The sequence below is a fragment of the Cyanistes caeruleus genome, chromosome 14, assembly GCF_971803275.1.
Source record: "Cyanistes caeruleus chromosome 14, bCyaCae1.hap1.1, whole genome shotgun sequence".
In the NCBI taxonomy this organism is placed as follows: domain Eukaryota; kingdom Metazoa; phylum Chordata; class Aves; order Passeriformes; family Paridae; genus Cyanistes; species Cyanistes caeruleus.
Genome location: NC_141714.1, coordinates 9256055 through 9278655, shown reverse-complemented (window position 1 = coordinate 9278655; position 22601 = coordinate 9256055). Strand labels below are relative to the sequence as shown.

General features: G+C 42.1%; 2 protein-coding genes across 28 annotated transcripts in view; one reads left to right on the top strand and one right to left on the bottom strand.

Annotated features, from left to right (window-relative positions):
- The window catches only part of SMARCA1 (SNF2 related chromatin remodeling ATPase 1), a 38740-nt gene extending 27079 nt beyond the window's left edge, over positions 1–11661 (bottom strand). For 2 of the 22 annotated variants that reach the window (XR_015276467.1, XM_086850676.1), the window contains exons 1-5: positions 8172–11661; positions 4259–4345; positions 1443–1609; positions 424–524; positions 202–302 (exon numbers count right to left, since the gene is read on the bottom strand). Coding sequence is in view for 21 of the 22 variants with exons in the window: in XM_086850676.1 (XP_086706802.1) it covers positions 202–302; positions 424–524; positions 1443–1609; positions 4259–4345; positions 8172–8537 (822 nt within the window). In the remaining variant the exon portion in view is untranslated. Of the gene's footprint in view, positions 1–201; positions 303–423; positions 525–1442; positions 1610–4258; positions 4346–4977; positions 5058–5569; positions 5840–6239; positions 6267–7420 lie in introns of all 22 variants that reach the window. The other 20 variants (XM_086850684.1, XM_086850687.1, XM_086850685.1 and 17 more) reach the window with 20 other exon arrangements.
- The window catches only part of GAB3 (GRB2 associated binding protein 3), a 774285-nt gene that overhangs the window by 687663 nt on the left and 64021 nt on the right, over positions 1–22601 (top strand). For 2 of the 6 annotated variants that reach the window (XM_086850707.1, XM_086850701.1), the window contains exon 1: positions 18124–18203. The exons of 2 other annotated variants lie outside the window; for them this stretch is intronic. Coding sequence is in view for 1 of the 4 variants with exons in the window: in XM_086850699.1 (XP_086706825.1) it covers positions 21498–21569 (72 nt within the window). In the remaining 3 variants the exon portion in view is untranslated. Of the gene's footprint in view, positions 1–18123; positions 18204–20932; positions 21570–22601 lie in introns of those variants that run through there. 2 more of the 6 variants (XM_086850699.1, XM_086850700.1) reach the window with 2 other exon arrangements.

Sequence of the window (22601 nt, the reverse complement as noted above, 5' to 3'; positions counted from 1 at the left end):
ATTTTGCCATTTGCTTAAAGCAAACTACACTACGAAGAAGTTCTACTGCAATAGAACCTCTTTCATTACAACTTCAGATTTGAAAAATCAGACTGCGGTAGAATGAAGTATACTACGGCACCTACTTGAAATACTAAAAGCACTTCAATGTTGTATTTTGCTCAATAATTACCACAAAAAATCCAAAATATTACTGCTTACCATTTCATCTGCCAGAATACCATTAACTCCATTTTCATACAGTGAGATCATCCAGTTCAAACCTCTAACCTGATAATCTCTTAGTGTTCCTCCTTTCACATCTGTAAATGTAAGATTCTTCTAAGTAGAAAAATACTAATTATAAGTAGAAAATTTTAATTGCAATCTGCTCAGATCTTAATTACATCGAATCAATCACAGAACTCCTGACGCCATACTTACATGAAGGAGACTCCTCAAACCGAATACACACATTGGACGTTTTCCGACTCTCAGACAAGAGCTCTTCATCCTCCTCCTGCTCTGTGCGCCTGTGGCGGTACCTAAAGAAAGAATCCAACACTGATGTGTGAACAAAATCACTTCAAAACACTGCTACAAACTCTAAAGACAAATTACAACAGAAGCAATCACTGACCCAGAGTGTAAAAGTTCTGGTGTCCTGACCAAACTCTCATCCTGTTAATATGTTATTCCTTAGGAGTCATTCCAGCTTTAATTAGAAAGACTGATATGAAGCTCTCTCTTTCAGAGCCACAACTATAATCTGACAATATCATGAGTTCTCCGAGGCACTTTTTAATGAGCAACACAGAAATACAAGACACATCAGTGCTAGCCACAGACTCAATTATTTGATAATTACAAAGTTCAGAAAAATCACACATTCAAATTTTCAAAAAGTTAAAATTTCTAAAATAGAATCTCATTTTGCAAACATTCAAAGAAAATTGTTGTTTGTTATTTCAGGACCTCTCAGAGGCACTACAGGCAGTCTCTGCTGTAATACTAACACAGACCAATGGAGAGAGACAGTTGGTGCTGAGGATCCAACATCCCCACTACATCAACACTGCCTTTTCATAACCTGGTCTAGCCCCACCCTGGTCCACTACCAGCTGGGTCACATCAGGTGGACTTCTGGAGTTCCCCTCCAGCATCGTGCAAAAGAAATTAAATTTTTGTGCTCCAAAGTCACCCCACAATACAGACCAAAGCATTTTCACGTGGCAAGAATCAGGCAACTTTCTTTAAAAGTGCATTTCTGATCCAAAGTCACATTTATGTTGATGGAGCAGATGATGCTTTCAAACCAACCAGCTTTTAAAGAAATTGATACACCACTAATTGTCAGGAAATTGTCTGGATTTACCAAAAGTACAATTGCTATGTACAATCTCTAGATTATGTTAAGAAGTCTAAGTTGCTTGAACATGTGAGAAGTCAGAAATAAAACATACTCCCCAGCCGAAATCAAACTCTGTTTTTCATCTTTCTTCATCCGTGGGCGTCCCAGCTTGACTTTCAGTGGAGATGTTGGCGATTTTTGTGCTGCAGGTTGAATAAAATGTGCAAAAAGCTCTGTCTGCTTCAGGAGGAATTCAAACCTTTTTGCTCGATCTGCTTTCTAGTTTCCAAAGTGGAGAATAAAAAAATAAAGAAAAATAGATAACTTTTCTTCATAAAAACATCTTTTTGTTAAGAAATTTTGTTAAGAATTTAGACACTCATGAGAACAACTTCTATGATGAAAGACTGACAAGACCATCTGTTAAACAACTCTGAGGGCCACAAGCATTGTGAAACAGCTGGAACTGCTTCACTGCACACCAGCAGTGGAGAAGGGATGATTTAATCTTTGTCTACAAAAGATAGAAGACAAAACTAAAATAATGACTTACAGAAAGGGATGAAATCCTAACCTTGCTCATCAGTGGCAGAATTTTCATCAGCTTGAAGGCTATTAGGATTTGATCAAAGACAACAGTGTAGTAGCTCTGTTTTTAGAACTATTTCTGAAGTATTTCACCCAAATTTGTGAATTCTGCTGTCAGATTTCAAATTTCAAGCATTTCAGTTTTGCCATTTCAATGGGACATGTGCACTTCACTATGTCACACAGCAAAATGTGGCCTTCCTTATATTTAGAAGATAACGTGTTACATCATTTTTAAGAAAAATATGATAAAATGTAAATTCTATCTGAGAGAATGCAATTGTTATCAGTTTCTCTATGAGAAATCTAAGCATCATGTAACACCGTAGCACGTAAGGCAATTCCCATTTTGATCTCATATCGGGATGTAGACAACAGAAGTGAAATGTGGGAACTGACAATGGTCAAATAAGAGATTTTTAGGCTTCAGGCATTAGCTTGAGCCTATGTGAAACTAGTTCTCACTCTGGCATGAGAAATCATAAGGAGGAATCCAAACAGTCCTTAAAGAAGTAAAACAGCCTTCGCAGGCGTTGTCTAGATCCTTGATGTTTACTTGCAAGAAACAGTCAAGGGGTAGTGTTCCCAATTGTCCAATGATGGTCATGTGTTGATTTAATGACCAATGAGAGTTTTACCTTTCAGACCTTCTCAGAACTGTCTATAAAAGAAGATCTGAAAGAATAAAACTTGCTCTCTTTTGCAACCAAGCTAAGAGTCTGTGTTATGCTTCTGCCGTTCCTAATACAGTGTGACAGTGAAACTGTACTTCTGCATTGTAATCTTCCAAAAAAATACTCGATCCACAGAAAGCCGTTCTGCGGGTCACTTAAAACAAGCACATCTCCCACAACAGCAGAATCGCCAACCAAAGGGCAGCAAGAATGATCCTGACGTGCAATGCAAGATCTCGCCACATGAGGGTACTGCGTTTCTTTAACAGCGCACGACTTGGCAGCAAAGGAACATCTTTGCTACGATCTCCTGGGAAAAAAAAATTAACTGCTTTTTCCTCCCTTGCACTATTACTGGAAAATTTCTGTAAATAACTTGACAACCGAACAAAATGTAAATATCAAGTGAAACGTTTATGAAAATAAGTTCTAGAAGGGGGAAGTAGAGACAGGGTGTTTATGATCATCAGTATAAACACAAATCCATTTAGACAATTCATAGTTAACAAATAATACACAATTGTTTTGGAAAAATATTCTTTGATAAGAACCTATATTGAATGACACAATATAATTTTCTGCCTGCAATATTATCGGCTTAGTATAAGCAGTATGTTTTGCTAAAACAGTAAAGGTCTAGCTCACAACTGCAAAACTGGTAAGAGGTAGCTTTTTGATATCTAATCCCTTTGCCTCTTAGGACAAGTGAACTAACACTGTAATTTAGGAAAGCTGGAAAGTCACCAGGTATTACTGTGAAACAAGTCTAGCTGTTTACTCAACACAGATTCACTGTGTCTCTTCCCTTTGGCTAGAAATCAGGTATTCATACATGTAGGTATCAATTTTCCTATGTCTAACAGTTGTACTCTTCCCTGACTTCTGTGATATCCAGACCTTTCAGACTCCACTGTAATTACTAGGCATCCATTTAACATTAAATCTTTTAAAAACAATACAAGATAGAGGTACCACCTTAAGCCAAGAACTTTCTACAAATGTCATTCAAGAAGTCTTAAAATGTCCTCCAGGTTTTTACCTCTTTGTAACACAGAAGTTACCCTGTTACATCTCCTCTCCAGCACTACAAGATCTCAACACTGGTGTCATGGAGAGATCCTCTTTTGCATTGTTATGGCACACACATTATCGGGCATTTCAATATTTAAAACCTTAATGTTTTTACATGAGAGAAACTGGCAGCTTCAGTATTTCAGTTCAGTAAGAAGTAGCTTAAGGATGCCTCTGAAATGACCCAAGGAGTCAAATAAAACTGGCAGAGACAGATTCAAAACAAAATGGGGAGAGCTCTAAATATAAAATGCCATTGAATAGTAACTCCTTACCACAGATGGGTGTGGATAACTGAAGAAGAAACCACAAAACAAAAAATCCACTGACAACTACTGAGTATAAAAATCACAGGCTACAACTCCAAAATTCATGCAAAAAATACTTAGAAGACTGGGAGAGTATTTAACAGAACTACCACTACCTGACCTGTTAGTCACTGTGAGAGACACAACATCTAGACATCTAAATGAATCTTCATCCATTTTTCTTTTCTGACACATCCAGTCTGCAAGAACTCATAACTGTGCTGATCCTGTTCCGACAACCAAGTGCCGTAAGGAGCTGCAGTACGTTTTGTCATGAAAGTACTCACCATCTTCTCTTCATATTCTGGGTCAACTTCTTTTTCAGGTCTAGCTGCCTTTGGAGGAAGTTTAAGGTGAAACGGGGGATCATTTTTCTGTAATTCAAAAGTTAAACATTTTATAAATACCATTTTATTTACTCTTTTAGCAAAAAGTATCAAATTGAAAAAAACTAATAACTGCAAGACAAGTATGCTACTTTAAAAAAATTATTATTGCAAAATTAAATGAGTGCACTAATCATATAATTTCACCCAAAGCAAAACCTCACGTCCACAATGAAAATAAAGGTCCTCCTATTTAACTCTACAAGTAGGATCCAAATTGAAAGAAATTACTGAAAAAACACAAAGTTTAATCTTTCACAAAGATCTTGCTGTAAATGCATAATTAAGTTTAATATCTTGAAAATACATTTTAAAAAATTTAAAATTTTTGGTTTTCAAATGTCAGATTCTTAACTGTAAGTTCCTGGCATTTGCATTTTGGTTAGGTTTTGTCTGCTTCCATTCCTAGATGAACAGCCACAAGTTCAACTGGAAACACAGCTTAACTACACTTACCCATAAACCTAGGAAGATACACAATCAACCAATTCAATCCATGGAGCAACAACTCCATGGTACACTCTCAGACAAGTGAAGAACCACCTTATTTACAATATATGAAAGAAATCTAAGTAATTTTAACTAAAATGGCTGACTTTTGTAGTTTATGCGATTCATACCTGTCTTCAATTGTGAAGCTCAAAGCAGGTTTTCCACAACTGTATTGGCAAAATGATGAAATGGAAGACTTTTCTCTGCCCTAATTTAGGAAAATTTTCCTAATTGGTCTTTGAAATATGCCAATAAAAATAAACCTATTTTGAGATGCATTAAATTACACAAATGTTTCTGAAAAGCTCTGAATAAACTGAAAGGAGCTGCCAGAGTGCATGTCTGCATAAAATTTAGCACTGCAGAGTATTAATCTGCTTTAAGTGCTTTGAGTATCAGACTACTATTAAATACATTAAATTAAAATAATAATTACTCTAAACTATTCAGGGTCCAGTAGCAAAGCCAGGCCAAAATGGTACCAAATTTTTAAAAATCTGTTAAGCAACATTAAATTTAAATTTCAGAACTATTACTGATAAATATACATGCCAGCTTTTTCTTTAAATACAATCATGCAAATGGGAGCAGTATTTTCTGAAGTTAGAGATTATTGTTTCAAGTTTTGCCCAAAGCCATAATTCTCTGCAGAAATGTACATACTAAGTGTATAATGAAGCTGCTTGACAGCTTAATGATTTTATAAATGCTCCAGCTCACCTTTGCAAGGCCAAATGTTGCAAATAGGTAGGATTAGAAATATTCTATTCACTTAAATGTTCTTCAGTCATAAAAAAGCAAGGTTACTCCAACATGCCAAAGAGCAGGTCATACAGATGTGTTTATTCACACCTCCATTATATTACTATACAACATACATTCCAAAAAGAGAGACTGACATTGCTATTATCAGGTCCAGTCCTTCAATTGAAGTGTTAAATTATTCCTTAAATGAAAACAAACTGACATCAGGCATCGCCCTTACTTGCCCTAAAAATGAATTTAGATAGGTATGTGTTACTGGAAAAAAGCTGTACGTCTGCCCCAGGTAAGTATAAAGTTTCTTCAAGCAGAACAACTCAGTATTATGAGAATCCCTTAAAACTCAAAGCTTTCCAAGCAAATTGCAATGCAATATTATCTAAGTCCCAAGGCAGATAGCTGCAATGACAGTTATGTTGTTACTCAGATTATCCCAGAAGGATAAAACTTATGGTGGCATACAAACAAATTTATTCTGAAATAAGTGTTTCTAAATAACACACTCTGAGTGAGTTAAATTAGTAAATGAGCTGACATATTACTGCAGCCACAGTATATAAAATCACCCTGTACATTTTACCCTTCAAGAAAAAGCACACTGTCCCTGTTCCCCCCAAACACTACTTACTGCAGTGTTCCTGTTGAATATTGATGGCTCAAAGTATCGGAAATAATAAGCAGGAGATTATCAAAAGCCAGTGAAAGAGACAAGATACATGCATCCCTGTGCCCCTTCTCTTCCTCACAACTCAAAATGGGGAGAATATGCTGCAGGTTCACTATAATACAGCACTGTGCTGGTGGTGCCAGACAGGCAGGGGACAGGCATCATATCCAAACTTGCTTCTGCATAATGCTCTGAATTACAAAAATCTATGCCTTGACAATTACTAGATTTTGATATGAATAAGAATATTTCCCCTTACAACTGGACCATGTGCCTTTATACAATACAGAAACTTAAAATATTTAATGAAGTCTGAGAGTTTTTCCCTAGAAACTTTACACAACATATCTTCATCACTTAGAGGGCTGACTTGTCAGGAACCAGGACAGCAGAAGTCTCAGTGCAATTCAGCACCACAAAACTACTTTCATTTTTAACTCAGGAAACTCTATAAATTTGTCTCTACTCTAGAAACTACTTCCATTATAGATTAGACAGTCCCCTGAAAACTGCTGTCATTTAAACACCTTACAACATCCATGCAGCACTTTCAAAAGACCCTGAGTATTCCAAGAATACAAAATACTCCCCTTAAAATCTCTAATAACTACCCTAAACAGAGTTCTTAAATTCAGGCTGAGAGATTTCTATCCAGAAAGTTTAACAGACTCAAAGTGAGGAGGCCCCATGAACACCTAAATAAACAACTGGGAACAAGAACTACTGCTGCTTTAGTTGACTTTACTCTTACAATTTGTGCTACTGAAAACTCTGAACAGATGCACTAAGAATAATTAGAATTCCTTCCATTTTTAACTCACATATACAAGGTGGAAATACATTTCCAAATAGCCAGCAATACAGTTTTGGTAATACAACAAAGACTATTTCTAAAGTAAAACGTTGAGAAGGGAGCAGAGCACAACAGGTTGCATGACAGCCACGTTATGCAGACGCTGTACTGTACAGCTGACTTGCATAAAATTTTGCAGAACAAGTATATATATATATATTTATATATAATAGAGAAATGGCCCTTAAACATTTTCCCTTAAGCAACCAAGTAAAGTTCAGGATTACACAGAACTGTGTCCCATAACTGTTTGCATACAGAATAAAATAAAGCTTCAAACATTCCTTACAGGCAAAATGGACTATCAGTAACTGAGATAAAAAATCGTAATGTATTGTTATCAGTAGTTGCACAATTTTCTCCAGTATCACATATTAAACGACGGTCCTCATTCCTGCTAAGTTTTTTTCTAAGATTCATTCTTCGGGTTAAATCTTGTTCTGTTTCCAAGGATACCTAAATACGTCACTTTCTACATATCTTGTGTCTTTCTTCCAAAAAACTAAAGAGAGGCGGCTGGCAGCCATACGTGTTCTCTTGAGGGGTATATTCTGCATCAGGGTACAATTCGAGCTGGGCAGGCGGCAGAGGGAGGCCCTGACCTCAGTCAGCCGCGAACTCTCCGGGCCGTCCCCGCGACACTCCCACCCCAAGCCCTCGGAGCTCCCGGGTCCGGGACAGCTTTGGCCAGGGCACGGAAAAACAAACAACAGGGCGGGGGGCTAAGGAAGACGGGCCCTGCAAGAGCACCCAGGCCGCGAGGTCTGCACGGGCTCAACAGTCCCAGCCCCGTGCCCGCGGCCGAGCCGGGGACATCGCAGGGCCGCGCGGACGATAGCCACTGCCAGGGCGATGCCGAAGGGCAGGCACGGGGACAGGGGTGTGTTCGGGTGGGGCTGGCCCGCAGGGCCCTCGCGGGCCGCGGCGGAGGAACCTGGGAGGCCTCAGGGCCGGGCGACGCAGGCCGAGCAGCGGCTGCAGAAGGGGGCGACCAGGCCAGGCTCCACCACCCGCAGGGGCCCCCCGGAGCGGAGCGGTACCTCCTCAGCACCGGGATCCTGCGCGGCGGCCGTGGCGGAGGATGTGGAGGCTCGGGGCTCCTCGCCAGGGCCGGAGCCCGGGTCCATGTTGAGCTCGGTGGGTGCCGGAGGCACGGGGGAGCGGGGCGGCCCCCTCGCGCCGCGCGGTCCCGCCCCTCCTCCCGGTCCTCGCCGCGCGACTCTCGCGATACCTCCGCGGGCCTGGTCGCGCTCGCGCTTCCCGCGCCGCCCGAGGGGGATGGTGCCGGCCCGGGTAGCGCGTCCCGCTCGGTCCGGGCCCGACGCGGGGATCGGCGGCTCTGCTGCTCCCCTCTTCCCGAGCGACACCGCAGTTCTCAAGAGAGAGCGCGGCCAAGGCCGCTGCATAATACCACAGACTGGTTTGGGGTCCGCCCTCCTGCCATGGGCTTTGACACTTAACACTGTCCCGAGTTGCTCCAAGCTCCATCCAGCTTAGCCTTTAACACTTACCGGGATCCAAGGGCAGCCACAACTTCTCTGGGAAACCTCTGCCCGTGCCTCACCACCCTCACATTAAAGAATTTCTTACAAATAATTAATCCAAATCTCAGTTTAAAACCGTTCCCCCTTGTTCTGTCTGCCCATGTAAAATGTTTCTCTCCCTCCTTCATGAGCCCCCTTTAAGAACTGAAAGGCTATATCTCCCTAGAGCCTCCTTTTCAGGCTGAGCAGCCCCATCTCAGCCTTTCCCCACAGCAGAGGTGCTCCAGCCTCCAAACGACCTCCATGGCCTCCTCTGGAATCACTCCAACGTGTCCATGTCATGCTGGGGACCACAGGGCTGGGTGAGAGTCTCAAAAGAGCAGGGCAGAGGGGCAGGATCCCATCCCTCAATATGCTGCCCTCAGTGCTTTGGATTCAGCCCAGCAGTTCCAAACCCTGTTCCAAAGGGCAAGTGTGTTTTCCTAAACTGCCTCAGGTGGTACCAGAGAGAAAATCATCTGTAAGCATCTGCAGGGTTAAGAGGTACTAGTGGAGTTCACAAAGCAAAAATAGCTTACAGGATTCTTCTTTTTTTCCTGAGCAATTTTAAATTCAGCAGTGTTTGGACATTTCTTTTGAAAATTGCAATTGGCAATAATGAAGCCACTCAGTTTAGTTCCTGGCAATATACATATTTCCATGCAAGTCCACGTAAGTCCATGCAAGACATTCAGATTTTCAGCTGCTGAACTGTAACATTGTTCATATTGCTAAAGAATCACAAAACAGTCCTTGAGCTGGTAGACTTGAAAAATATAGCTCCAAATCAGCCGTTTTACCTGGGGGTTACTTACAAAGGCAGTATCGTGAGCATTTTGTCCACTGGCAGCAATGAAACCTTAGCCCAGTGGGGAGAATGAGCAAAAAACACTACTTCACTCCAGTAAAAAGCTCAGTAGCTATTATCAAAATCTTTTTGCATAGCTCAACAACTAAGCTGAGCAAGTGGGTTATTGCAGATCTCATATGCTGCATATAGAAAAATTTCTGAGACTTCTTTTCCATCTATACATTGGTTCCAGTGAAGTGCCAGTAACATATGTCTGAACTGTTTCCATGACTGCCTGATTACTCTGAAATTCAGTATCTAGATTATGGCCTATCATAGCAGATTTAAGCCCCATACTCCCCTTTTTCATTTTTTGAAACAGCTGCAAAGCAGTAACAGTGCTGTTCCAAATTATTTAGCATCTTCTGTGTATGCTACATAATCTGCAAAAAAGCAAGGCCCACAGCGTCTGCAGTAGCCCTTCCACATGGCTTATTTTTAAAAGCTTTGGGAAGTACTTTTTTCATAGAGCAATCAAGAAGAGTGATGTGACTGGTTTTGAAAGAGTACTCTAAATAGCTTTTCATAGCAGTGCTCTGTAGAAAACAAAGCTTACCGTTAGCTACGAGAAAGTCTCTAAGGTGGAAAAATTCCAGTTAAGATGTGGTTCTTAACCTTTGGAGAAAATAATGCACTAATCACTTTTAATATCTGACTTTCCTTCTCCGCTTCCAAATGCTTGAAGCTTCTGTTTATTCAAAACACTCTCAAGCGTTTGTCACAGTTTGTTTTTTCCTTGAAATTCACAGAAACGTTGCATGCTGTACAAAACAATCAAGCTGATGCTTTCATAAAAGATCTCCTTTGGCTATTTTTTGCTTGTGTGCTTCTCATTTGCTTTACAGAGGTGTTCTTAGCTGCTTCTGTTAGGCTATGATGTGTACTCCTTGTTTGCAGTGGCTGAAAAAAACAGTCACACAACAGTACTATCATGTGATAATCCAAGTATTTTTAAAAAGTAGGAAGTGCTTTTTTGTACTTTGTATACTAGATTTTGTAGTCATATTTGAGAAATTCTGCTGAATATATCCAACTGGGTTGTTTTTTTTCATGTGTTGGGAGGCAGGGGTCTAGTTGTCCTGTTCATGTTGTAGATTTAGCTATTAGCTCCTTGTTTTCCCAGGCTCATTACTCCATATTTTAGAGTCTGCCAGATACAATCAGCAGGGTTGAATATGTGGTGTCCTTCGCAACAGTTTAGCAGGCCTTCTCTGCCCAACTAAGGAAGATGCCACTTAACATACTGTATGATGAGAATTATGTTTTCTTGTCAGATTTAAAAAGATAAAATGCAGGCTCACTGTTACCCACCTTTAAACATTGCTGGAATATGTAAAAAGCTGATAAGATACAGATCCAGTGACATTTTTATATATTATCCATGTAATTCTGTAAGATTTTAAAATTTTGGACAGTGATTACTCAACCTTTTTCCAAACAGGAGACTAATTGTAGCAGTTTTCATTTCTCTAGCACAGTTTGGGTTTGGGTATCTTCTTAAATAAATCTTAGTATTCTGCAGAATTACTTTCCAGGCCAAGTTGCTATACAGGCCCCTTTGTGTGAGTTGATATGTGCTGGACCTGTAAGGCTGCTGAGTTCACAAGAACAAATAAACTCAATACACCAAGAATCTGCCATATCCCTGCAAGGCCACTGGTAGCAAGAGGTTTGTAACTCAGACCACAGCTGAAGAGCAGTGGCCATTGCTGCTAACTAGAAATGAAGTGAGAGGATTATGTAGGCACCTGCTGAAAAAAGAGGAGCCTTCAAAGACCTTCTGAGCCCCTTAGAAAGCAGGTGGGGTTGGCCTCCTAACAGTCACACCATCCAAGTACCTCAGTGTCGGTGAAATGGAACCGTGTGAAGGCACCGTGGGGATGGTGATCTCCCGTTAGCACTAAAACCTTGATTCTGTAGAAAACAACAGCTTAAATAATATAATGTGTCTTAGATATCGGTTGTGATGTGTATCTTTGCTGGTTTGAAAATCCGAATTCCAAGTGGCAGTGCTGTTGTCGCGTGCCACCAGGTGGCAACAGCGACCTGTACTTCGCCACGGGAGTCCTGATAACTATTCCGGCAGCTTGAGAACTATTTGATTTGAATGCTGCTCAGTCTTGAAACTAATTTGATCAAGAATAGGAAAAAAAAATTAAAAAATATTTTGTAAACTATCTTTTACGTGTTGTTCTTTAATTACCCCTATAACTGTATCACTTACATATAGCACCTTCCCTTAGAATGGCAAAAGGGTTTTGTTAAAGAAGGGCTTTGGGAAGGTTGTATCCTGTTTCTCTGGGATCTGTTCACTCCTGCATGCACATTCAGGAGGCTCTCCACTGAATGCCACAGTCCAAAATCCACTTCTAGGACAATAGTCATTTCTAGCTTAATCATACCACCAATGAACTTAAACCACAACTGTGCAATACATGTTAACTGTGGGCAATAAACAGCTTTATAATTCAGAAAGCAGCAGGACCTGGAATTAACACAACCATCTCTGAGGTATTTGCAAGATGACTTGAATAGTTGCCACCTTTATCTCCATGCCTGCATCAGCATCTCAATGTGATCAACCACAGTAACCACACGTTACCCTGACTGCAGCAGTGTTACCATCTTGATTAAAATGTTTATATTAAGTCCTTCTATTTTAATATTGCTGTTAGTAACAGGTTATTTCTTTACCAGTAACCTTGGATATGTCCAGTAGCACAGTTCTATCCATTCTTGCACTTACCTGTGCAGCCCTGTTCCGTTCAGCTTCTTAATTAACAGATTCCCCTCCAAGCTTACCGACTTCAGGGTTCCAGATTATTTTCTTTTTCACAGGATTCAAAACAAGCCTAGGACTCCCCCTCTAGACCTTACAATAAAGAAGATACTGCTCAAATATGGTTTTGGTTTATGTGCCACTCATTTGTAAGCCAGGTTTTGCTGAAGGTGACTTTTCTGAGGATGTCCATGGCTGCAGGGCTTTGCAGAGGCCAACCAGATGACAGCACTTCAGTTCATGGCTATAAACAAATGCTTCCTGATTCTGCATCAGTAACTGGCAACAACATGCCCTAATAGACTTGAATATTCTTATAGAAAAGACGATTTTTTTGTTGTTGTGGCTTGGGTGTTTTGTGAGGGTTTTTTCTTTGCTTGTTTTGTTGGGGTTTTTTTATTGTTTGTTGGTTGGGTATTTTTTGTTATGCAGGCTTCATATCAACTCATCAGTTTTCTGTATCAAGTTTTCATTTCACCCGACAAAGAGTCTCTGGTGTTGCCAATAGGGTTTGCAAATGCAAGACCACATTCAGCATTGGGAACTGTAACAAAATAGCTAATGTGTCCTTTGTATCTGGTTCAAAGAGTTGATAGCTGTACAAATACTCTTTGTTTTTACAACTTTATCCAAATATTGCATTTTTAATCCAGCTTTAGTAGCCAGGGCTTTATTATGGTTGTGGTACTGGAAAGTCTTCTCAAGTCTTCTAATATCCCTGTATTTCCAAACCATGCAGGTTTTTTGCTGGGTTTTTTTTGTTGTTGTTGTTGTTTTTTTTACTGTGTGTTTATTTTCACACTGGGAGAGCCAGGAATTCTCACAGTTTGTGTTCCTTACCCCTTGCACTGTTACTAGTGTTTCTGCAGGTGAGCAATGGGTTAGTTCAAGATTCTAAAAAAGAAAATTGATCATAATGAAGAGAATTACTTTTTTTCCTAAGAACAGTGCAACAAAACAACTCAAACTCCTACACACACAGGGGCCAGTACCAATACAGAAGCAAAACAGATCAACAGCAAGACGCAGAGTGGGGTTGCAGCCACACTAATTTGTTTCAGTTTAAGTTACCATAACCAGGCTTTAATAAATAGTTTTACAACTGTGTATTCTGTCCGGAATGTCAGATTTTGCCCACCTACAAACAATGATGTCATCTAGCAATCTAACAATGATTGGTGATTCCTTTGGAGGTCATAAAATATTTCCTGCTGTAATAAGCTACTACTTTGCCAAAATATGAGCATTGTATCAAGAAGACAGTTCCCAACCTGAAAAGCACTTTAAAAGAGATTTTAGATCAAAGCACAAGCTGTCAAAAGTTTCCTCCAACTGAAACAAAGCTGAAACATATTTTGCTACTCCCTGCAGTGGCATCTTTTTCTCCCCTAACCTATGCAGTCATTTTACAATATTGAAAACATATAAACAAACTGTTCTTAACAGAGTATCATAAATTTTGGAATATCTGTGAGAATCCAGTAAGCAGGCTGGTGCAGTACAGCCTTTAATTCTCTTAAAGGATGGTTGAAATTCTTTCTTCACAAAGAATTCTCTTACTTCTTTGCCCAAAACAAATTTTCTCTCTCTTAACCAAAAGCGTGTGGGTTTGATTTCACACTGATCACAGATTATTTGTAAACATAACAGTTCTTGTTTAAAGGTTTTAGCATGCACAGGATTTCCTTTAAATTCAGGAAATGCACAAAAGAATGCAAAGTACTTCCTGACTTAGCCTTGCAAACATGGCAGATGCATTCTGTATGCCAAAAGCCATCACTTCAGTTACCACAGGCTTTACTCTGCTGTGAAAATACTTTTAATCTTGTCCTTTATATCTGTTTTTACTTGTAAACATCTACACACTGTGAAAAACTACTAGACTGAAGCTATAATGTTTTCCAGAGTACTATCCATTTCTGCTGAGGGATCTGTTAGACAAAAGTAGTTTATCCTAGTCCACATAGGATATGTGTCTACTTTTCCCCTTGCTGTTCTTTTTTTTTTTTTGCTATTTTGCTTCTCTGAATGCCTGGGCCTTCTTTCTTCCTCATCCCGTACTGATTCTTCCTTTTTTGTAAGTGTCAAACATACAGCTGTCATCAAAACAATGCCTCCTTTCCTGCATTAACATTCTTCACACAGAGCAACCTTTTACACAGTTCAGAAATCTGGTCTGTTTGCTGTATTTTTGTGTATTGCTTTATGCTCTATTTGCTATATTTTGCTCTATTCCATCATAATTAAACATAGTTAATTGCTTAGAGTGGGAAGGTCTCTCACTCACAGTTCTGCCATCAGCAGGAAAATTTGTCCCAAGTGTAACAGGCAGGGTTCCTATTTATTCTCAGGCATTTTTGGGCAATCTAGAGAACAGAGGCAGGGAGTATCCTCTGTTAATTTTCCTAGGTTCATTTTCTCATCACTCCAGAGTGTTCTCTGGTCTCAGCAGGACTATTTGGGGAAGCTGAGATCCATCCTGCACTTCATGGTGAGTCTGCCACATTTATGAGTCTGAAAATAGCTAGATAGATATTTTTTCATCTAAACATAAAACTAAAGACTTCTTTTTCCATCTCTTTCTTCAGACCTACCTGAGACCCTTCTTTAAGCTTCACATCTAAACTTCAGGCTGCTCCAGATAGTCTGGAGTAAACTGGTTTCAGCAAATCCTCACTTTCAAGATATTGAAATTCAAATAATGATTTGTTATTTCTGATCTGGAAGAGGCATATCATAATCTTGATGTCAAATAGATTAATTTGGATTCCTTTAATAAAGAAAAGAAGGTAAACGCCTTCTAATCGCCATATAAAGTATATATGTACATATATAGTATAAAGCTCACATGTCAGCTGAGTAGTGATGTGTATGAAAAATGTAGTAGATTTTTCTTAACTCATAAAAGTAACTAGGACAATCAAAACAGAAATTTTGGATCTTTAAAAAAGCCTTTGTATCTGCTCACTCAACTGCAAGGATTATTTGCTGACCTTGAGGGGCCAGTAATATTGTTACCCCATGAGGAAATCCTCACAAAATGTTTGCTGCTGATTCACATGTAGAAAGGAACAGCCATGACTTGCTTAATCACCTGTGTGGACATCATAAAATTGTTAATCAGTCTGCAAACAGAAGTTGAAAATTAGAAAATCCACAATTTTTACTGCATGCTTTTGTGGATGACAGAAAAGAGAGAAACCTTTCCATCTGGCAAAAGAGTCAGGGTAGAGGTTTAAACCAAAGGGAGCCTGTTTTTTGCAACTCCCACTTCAGAAAAAGACAGTTTTACATTTGCAAATAAATGCACTGTTCAGCAGAACACTAGTCTTCCACCAGTTACTTTCCTAAACAGGAGACTTTCCTATGAGATGCTGGATGTCTGCTCTTTTTGGCAGAGAAGGTTAGTGCCAGAGGGCGTTGGTCTGTTTTCTGAAACAGATTGACAGAGCTTTCCCTATGTGTCATGAAAGCTTTTGGTAAAATTAGATTCTGCCCTGTCCACAACAATAAAGGCCGTACCCACATGCAGCTTACATAGTTCATACACTTCCTGGAGCAAAACCGCACCAACGTTTGTCTGGAGGTTTTTTTGTTTTCACAATGGCTCCAAAATCAGGTGTCTGCTCATGTGTTGTCACTGCCACCAAGGGCCCAGGGTGACAGAGCATAAACCAGGCAGAATATATTCATCAATCAAACAGCACATTGCAGACAGGTCAGCATCACCCTGGGCCTGTGGTCAAGTTCAAATTTTGATAGATAATTGTTTAAACAACAGCAACAAATCATGTCTCTCTGAGGATCTGTGTGCATTCCTCCATTAGACCTGATTTGTATGGTGAGGACAGGCTGTTGAAAGGAAGAGCAGGGGCTGAATTATCCTATGACTTTGCTAAATTTGTCCTTGTGAATGGAGAGAGAGAGAATGAAATACTTGTCTGCAGGGGGGAGCAGAGTGGTAACTGTCAGGAACAGCTGGAATATATATACTGTGTCATGTCTTTCTGTGGCACTGGGCTTTTCTGCTTGCTGAGAGGATGCTGCAGAGGCATGTTAGCATTCTGCTGAGTAAGTGTGGTGCAAGTTCCATATGTAGACAGGGATCAGTTGCTATATCAGTTGAGATAACTTTGGCACCTCTTTCTACTTTTATACCTATAAATTTGTGAATGAAATAAATCCTTCTGTTTTTTTCCCATCCTGATTATCCATTTGTGCACAAGGAAATAAGAACTTTCACTACTCTCAATATTCTTAATACCACCACCAGTTTCTGTGCAACATGGAAATTGATAAGCTTAAATAGAAGACTTCATTTCTATCAGGGGTCTGTCAAGTCCCATCAATGCAAGTAGCCATTTTGTTCTCTTCTGCTTTATTAGTAGCCAACTGTTGTTTTGCTCTGAAAAATCTATAGCTTAAGTTGAAAAATGAAAGGAGTATAGCAGTATTTCCATGACAAGCAGAGAATTCTCTTAGGGATCTGGCTGATGTGAACTGCACACACATCCAGGGTCAAATTGATCATGGTAGCTCTGATTTTTGCTAGTGGCGCGTTGGAGGTTAGTCTGGTGAGGGCAGTGTTGGTTTCTGTGGCAAAATTTTGACAGAGGGGCTGCAGGGGTGGCATCTGTGAGAAGCTGTCAGATGCTTCCTCCAACAGAGCCAAGACCAGCTGGCTCCAAGACAGACATGCCACTGGCCAAGGCCGAGCTAATCCATGACAGTGGTAGTGCCTCTAGGATAATGTACTTGGGAAGGGAGACAAAAACCTATTCAGCAGTAGAAGAAAGGATTGAGAACTTTCCATTCTGTTTCCAGCATCAGTTCACCCTCTACATATGTCTTCAACTGTGTAGAGTTTAATTTTTAAAACAAAGACCATGTCATTCACCATCATGATGATAGATTTAAGAAAATCGTTTTATGATTTAAATGTGGCTGAATAATTTGTGCATGGATCAGAACAAAAGTGAAATCCCACTTCTCCCATCAGGATGAGATACCATTCATTTTTGAACCTGTTATTGTCAAACACATGCATGAGTGATATATTATCGGCACAATGAAATTTGTCAGTGTGAGAAAATAACTATTTGCTCTTTTAATGTTTGGAGCACAAATATCAAGAAGGCACAGCAGCTTTCATAACAAACATGTTAACCCCCACATGCTCTGCTTAGTTATGGCTTCCTGTATTTCTCCTCAGGCTACTGGCACCGTAAGTAAGCTGGAGCAGATTTTATTTATTCTGAATGTGCTGAGTGCAAATGTCTGGGCAGGTGCTTTGCAGGCAGCTGAGCCTTTTGAGCAGTTTCAGAGGACGGGGTCTGTCTGACAGAGGAGTGGCACATCGAGCAGGGAACAGAATCACTGCACCCCTCCCTGTCACCATGACTACCACTCAGCAGGCGGATTTTGGGCAGAAGTGCCAATTTAAGAAACTGCTGATTTCTTCTTATTGCCCCTGCATCACCCCCTCCCTTGATAAGGTACATACTATTGCAGGCCACAGCATTTATCAGATCAGGAAACTAGTCCTGATACAACAGGAAAATAATCTCTCTATTTTTTTGACTCATTCTTTTCCAGACAGTCAGGTTTGTGATTCAGTTCCTCATGTAGACACACATCATGTCTGCATGGCGAAGGAGATGGAAGAAGTGCAAGGACAAGAATGGGGACAGCTGGTGATTTAAGCAGCATTATCACTGGCCACAGGAAAGACAGAGCCAGAGCTCTCCTTTAGGCTGTGGTCTGCTATACAATGTTTAAATTCATTGGGTAACCTGTTAGAACCTTAGATACAATGAATTTTATGTTTTCTTTGCTGACAGGCACAGACCTACAAGAGAACACTGTGTTTGACCTGAGGTTATAGAAAAAGCTTCTAAAATTGATAAACAGAACTAAAACTGTAAGTGTGTAGTTTAAATAGAAGTTTTAACACTTACTGGAAAATTTAAACTTTAAGGTTTTGAGAATATAGTCACATATATGCAACAAAATGTAAGTTTTAAAGCATTAACTTGCCGTGTTCTTTTACTTTCTTCTTCATGTATTTTAGTAATATTGTGTGATTAGATAGAAAAATCCACAGTGTGGGAACATGAGTGTTTAGTTATTACGTTATACTTAAAAATAAGTTAGTTGGCATTTTATAATTTGGTAGTTAACACTTAAAAGGCTTTAAAGAAAAATACTTAAGGCTTTATTTTCTAGACTCTTAGCTTAGTGTGTAAATGAACTGTCTGTAAGAATGTAATATAAATAAAAAAATAATCAACTAAGTCCAAACACAAAAACTGTCTCTCTCATGCTCATTAATCCCAACCTTAAAAAAAAAAACCCTCAAAACATTTTACAGTAGCCCAGGCTCCTTTTTCCCCTGTCCTTTCCCCCTCCCCATTCCCTCTGCTGTCTTTCTACAAGTGGTTATGCAACTGCACAAGGGAAGCCATCTGTCTGAAGGATGATCCAGTAAAAAATGGATATTGTTAGGACAGTGCAGGGATAACAAATGAAGTGTATCCCAACACATTTTATTTTGACATTTGGACATTTTAAGGCTTTTTGTTTAAGGCAACTGTATCTGTCAGGGTGACACAGGCAAGTCACATAGGGAAGAAAAGTAAGTTCCTTCCCTTAATACATTCCATGGCTGGGCATATATCTCTCCAAGAAGAAGTGTTACAAAGCCTTGTTCACAAACCTGCTATTAAACACGTGAAGTTCTTAAAACATCACTGTGGATAATGGATAAATGGAGCTGAGTGAAGGTGGTAGTAGAATAGAACGTTGGGAATTAAATAATACTGCAAGACTGTATGAGACCCACTTTCAAATAAAAACATATCTAAAAACGTCAGAGCACATTTGAAATATGTTCATAGTTTATTCATGATGGTTTTCATTTATTGTACAATTCTTTTGAGACCAGTGATAGTGTGAAGCACTAGCAACAGGAATCTATGAGTTTGTACAGATTTATTTATATTTTTATATGAATTTACATAGGGCCTACATTTATACAGTTATGCCATTTACAGTACATGCTATATTAGTTATAATAAATACATGTTTCAATTACATTTTTGCTTAAAAACTTGAAAAACACTATCACATTTCTAGTTTGTGAGAATCCAGAAATGACACTGCCCGCCCTGCCAAAGAGCCCCTGCAGAGACCTGAAAAATTCTGTGAATACATTGAACTCTCTCATGGGTCTGCTAGTGCTGATCACACCTTGCAGAGCCAGACTGCACAGCAAGTGCCGTGCCTGGCCAGGGGCACGTGAGATTCCTCTGAAATAACAGACTTGTGAAATCAGTGAAGAACCACTGTGTCCAATTTAAGTAAGTCAGAGTTTAAAAGTCTTCTGAAAAATGAACACAGACTGCCCTGTCCTTGAAAAGGCAAGAGTTTCCCACTCTGGCAAGAGGCACAAACTACAAGTATATCAGCAATATTAGGCACTCTGTGGGTGTATTTTTTAGTTGTGACAGTGGAGTGGCAGCCCCCTTGTTGTCACTTTCTGAAAAAGTATGTTTCTAAAATATCTGTGATGATGTAAGCAGAAAAATCAAATTTATTCCTATTAAATTCATACAGGAGGCTAAATGCTACTGAAAAAATTGCAAAATCCACTGACTAATCCATTTTGTTAGATGTTAGAAACTGTAGTGGAGGTTTCAGTGGGGACTGACCCCACCGGCGCTGGTTTTGCCTCCCGCTCCGGCCAGAGCCCTTCTCGTGCCAAGCGCTTCACGGGGACCTCCGCGGTCAGCGCTGCCTCCGGCGCTCACACGGCTCACCCGGGGCTCGCCCGCCGCCTCCGCCGGGCAGGGACAGCGGCACCCCCGGGGTGCAGGGCCGGGCTCTGCGGAGCGATGTGCGGCCGTGCGCGGGAGCCGCCCGCTGCCGGGGGTGTCATTGCCGGGGGTGTCACTGCCGGGGGTGTCATTGCCGGGGGTGTCACTGCCGGGGCTGTCATTGCCGGGGGTGTCATTGCCGGGGGTGTCACTGCCGGGGGTGTCATTGCCGGGGCTGTCATTGCCAGGGCTGTCATTGCCGGGGGTGTCTCTGCCGGGGGTGTCATTGCCGGGGGTGTCATTGCCGGGGGTGTCATTGCCGGGGGTGTCATTGCCGGGGGTGTCGCTGCCGGGGGTGTCGCTGCCGGGGGTGTCATTGCCGGGGGTGTCATTGCCGGGGGTGTCGCTGCCGGGGGTGTCATTGCCGGGGGTGTCATTGCCGGGGGTGTCATTGCCGGGGGTGTCGCTGCCAGGGGTGTCGCTGCCGGGGGTGTCGCTGCCGGGGGTGTCACTGCCGGGGGTGTCATTGCCGGGGGTGTCGCTGCCGGGGGTGTCGCTGCCAGGGGTGTCGCTGCCGGGGGTGTCGCTGCCGGGGGTGTCATTGCCGGGGGTGTCGCTGCCGGGGGTGTCGCTGCCGGGGGTGTCGCTGCCGGGGGTGTCACTGCCGGGGGTGTCGCTGCCGGGGGTGTCGCTGCCGGGGGTGTCATTGCCGGGGGTGTCGCTGCCGGGGGTGTCGCTGCCGGGGGTGTCGCTGCCGGGGGTGTCATTGCCGGGGGTGTCGCTGCCGGGGGTGTCGCTGCCGGGGGTGTCGCTGCCGGCGGCGGCGAGCCCCGGCAGCCCATCACGTGCTCGGGGTGTTGCATTGTGCTGGCGGCGGAGGGAGGGCTGGCCGTGTCAGTGATCAATGTCATGACTTCTTCCGCGGGCTGGAGCCGCAGCAGAGCGCAGCTGAAGGAAGCCGATTGCTGCGGGTGCCAACTGGCTGGGAACAAAACACCAGCCTCGCACACACCGGCGTACACACGGGCGGACACGGCCCGCAACACGCACAGCCAGGCACACGCGTCCCAGCACACGCACACACGCACAGCCAGGCACACGCACACGCGTCCCAGCACACAGCAGCGCACACACCCGCACGGACGGACACACACCCGCGCGGACGGACACACACCCGCACGGACGGACACACACCCGCACACACCCGCACGGACGGACACACACCCGCACACACCCGCACGGACGGACACACAGCCGCACGGACGGACACACACCCGCACGGACGGACACACAGCCGCACGGACGGACACACAGCCGCACACACCCGCACGTAACAAGCACACACGCACAGGCAGCCCGCACCCTGGCTCCCGCTCCGCCACCCCGCGCCCGGGGGGAAGATGAGCTCGGGGGACGTGGTTTGCACCGGATGGCTTATCAAATCACCCCCCGAGAAGAAACTCAAGAGATACGTAAGTGCAGACGCTTTGCTGGTATCTTTTTCTCGGTAAAGGTATTTTGGCGTGCGCTCGCTGTCTTACTCTTCCTTTGAGATCTCTCGCCCGCTTCGGCTTCGCCTTGGACCAAAACAAAAAGACTTCCAAGTCCATGCGCTTATGGAGTATTTTAGTTTCCAACGACATTCTTGTGTCCTCTGGAATTAACCTTTCTCGGCTTGTAAGATTATAGTACTTCAGCTGTTATGCAACACATTTTAGGTTAAAAACCACATTTCGGTTTCGGTTAACGTTGCCGTAGCTAACAGAATTGTTGTAATAGAATTGCAGATGTCACTTTTCCAGGGACGGACAAGACCATCCTAAAAAGAAAGGGGGGGGGCGGGGAACCCAAATAGACAAAATTCTAAAAATTTAAATTCTGAGGCTTGGCTTTGTTAAGATGCTCTGTAATTTCTATGACAATTGCTACAGGCAACATATAAAATAGTTTTATTTACCAATGCCAGATGCAGTTGTTAGCAGAAAGCTTCAGAAAGCTTTTTGGTCTGTGATAAAGAGGTGGTAGAAGATGCTATGCTGTAAAGTTCCTGATAGCTGAAAGGTGAAGGGGGCTGGGGAGAAGAAGTGAGCCCTGCATGGAGATCTGCAACTGCACTGTGGGCCCCTTGTTTCACTCTCTATCGGCTTGCCTGTTTGTCTGAATTAAGCGGGAAAAAAAAAAAAAAAGGATGTGTGTTGCAAACATAGGAAACTGTATCATTGCAGGGGTGCAAGGAAAGCACTCCGTGCAGGAATAAATAACCCGTAAGCATTTGCTTGGGACAGCATTAAAAACGTAAGCTCCTCGTGGGCCATTTTGCATACTCATTTGTGATGGCTCATCAGGCATGTTGTTGTGTTCTGCTGTGACACTTTTGGAATTGGTATTGGCCGTTTGAGTCATGGCCTTCTAACCTGACTTCCCCTAGAGCTCTGCACCATACTCGAAGGTTGCCACTGGCCGTGTTTCTAGCGCTCCAAGCCATATACACAGCTTACATCATT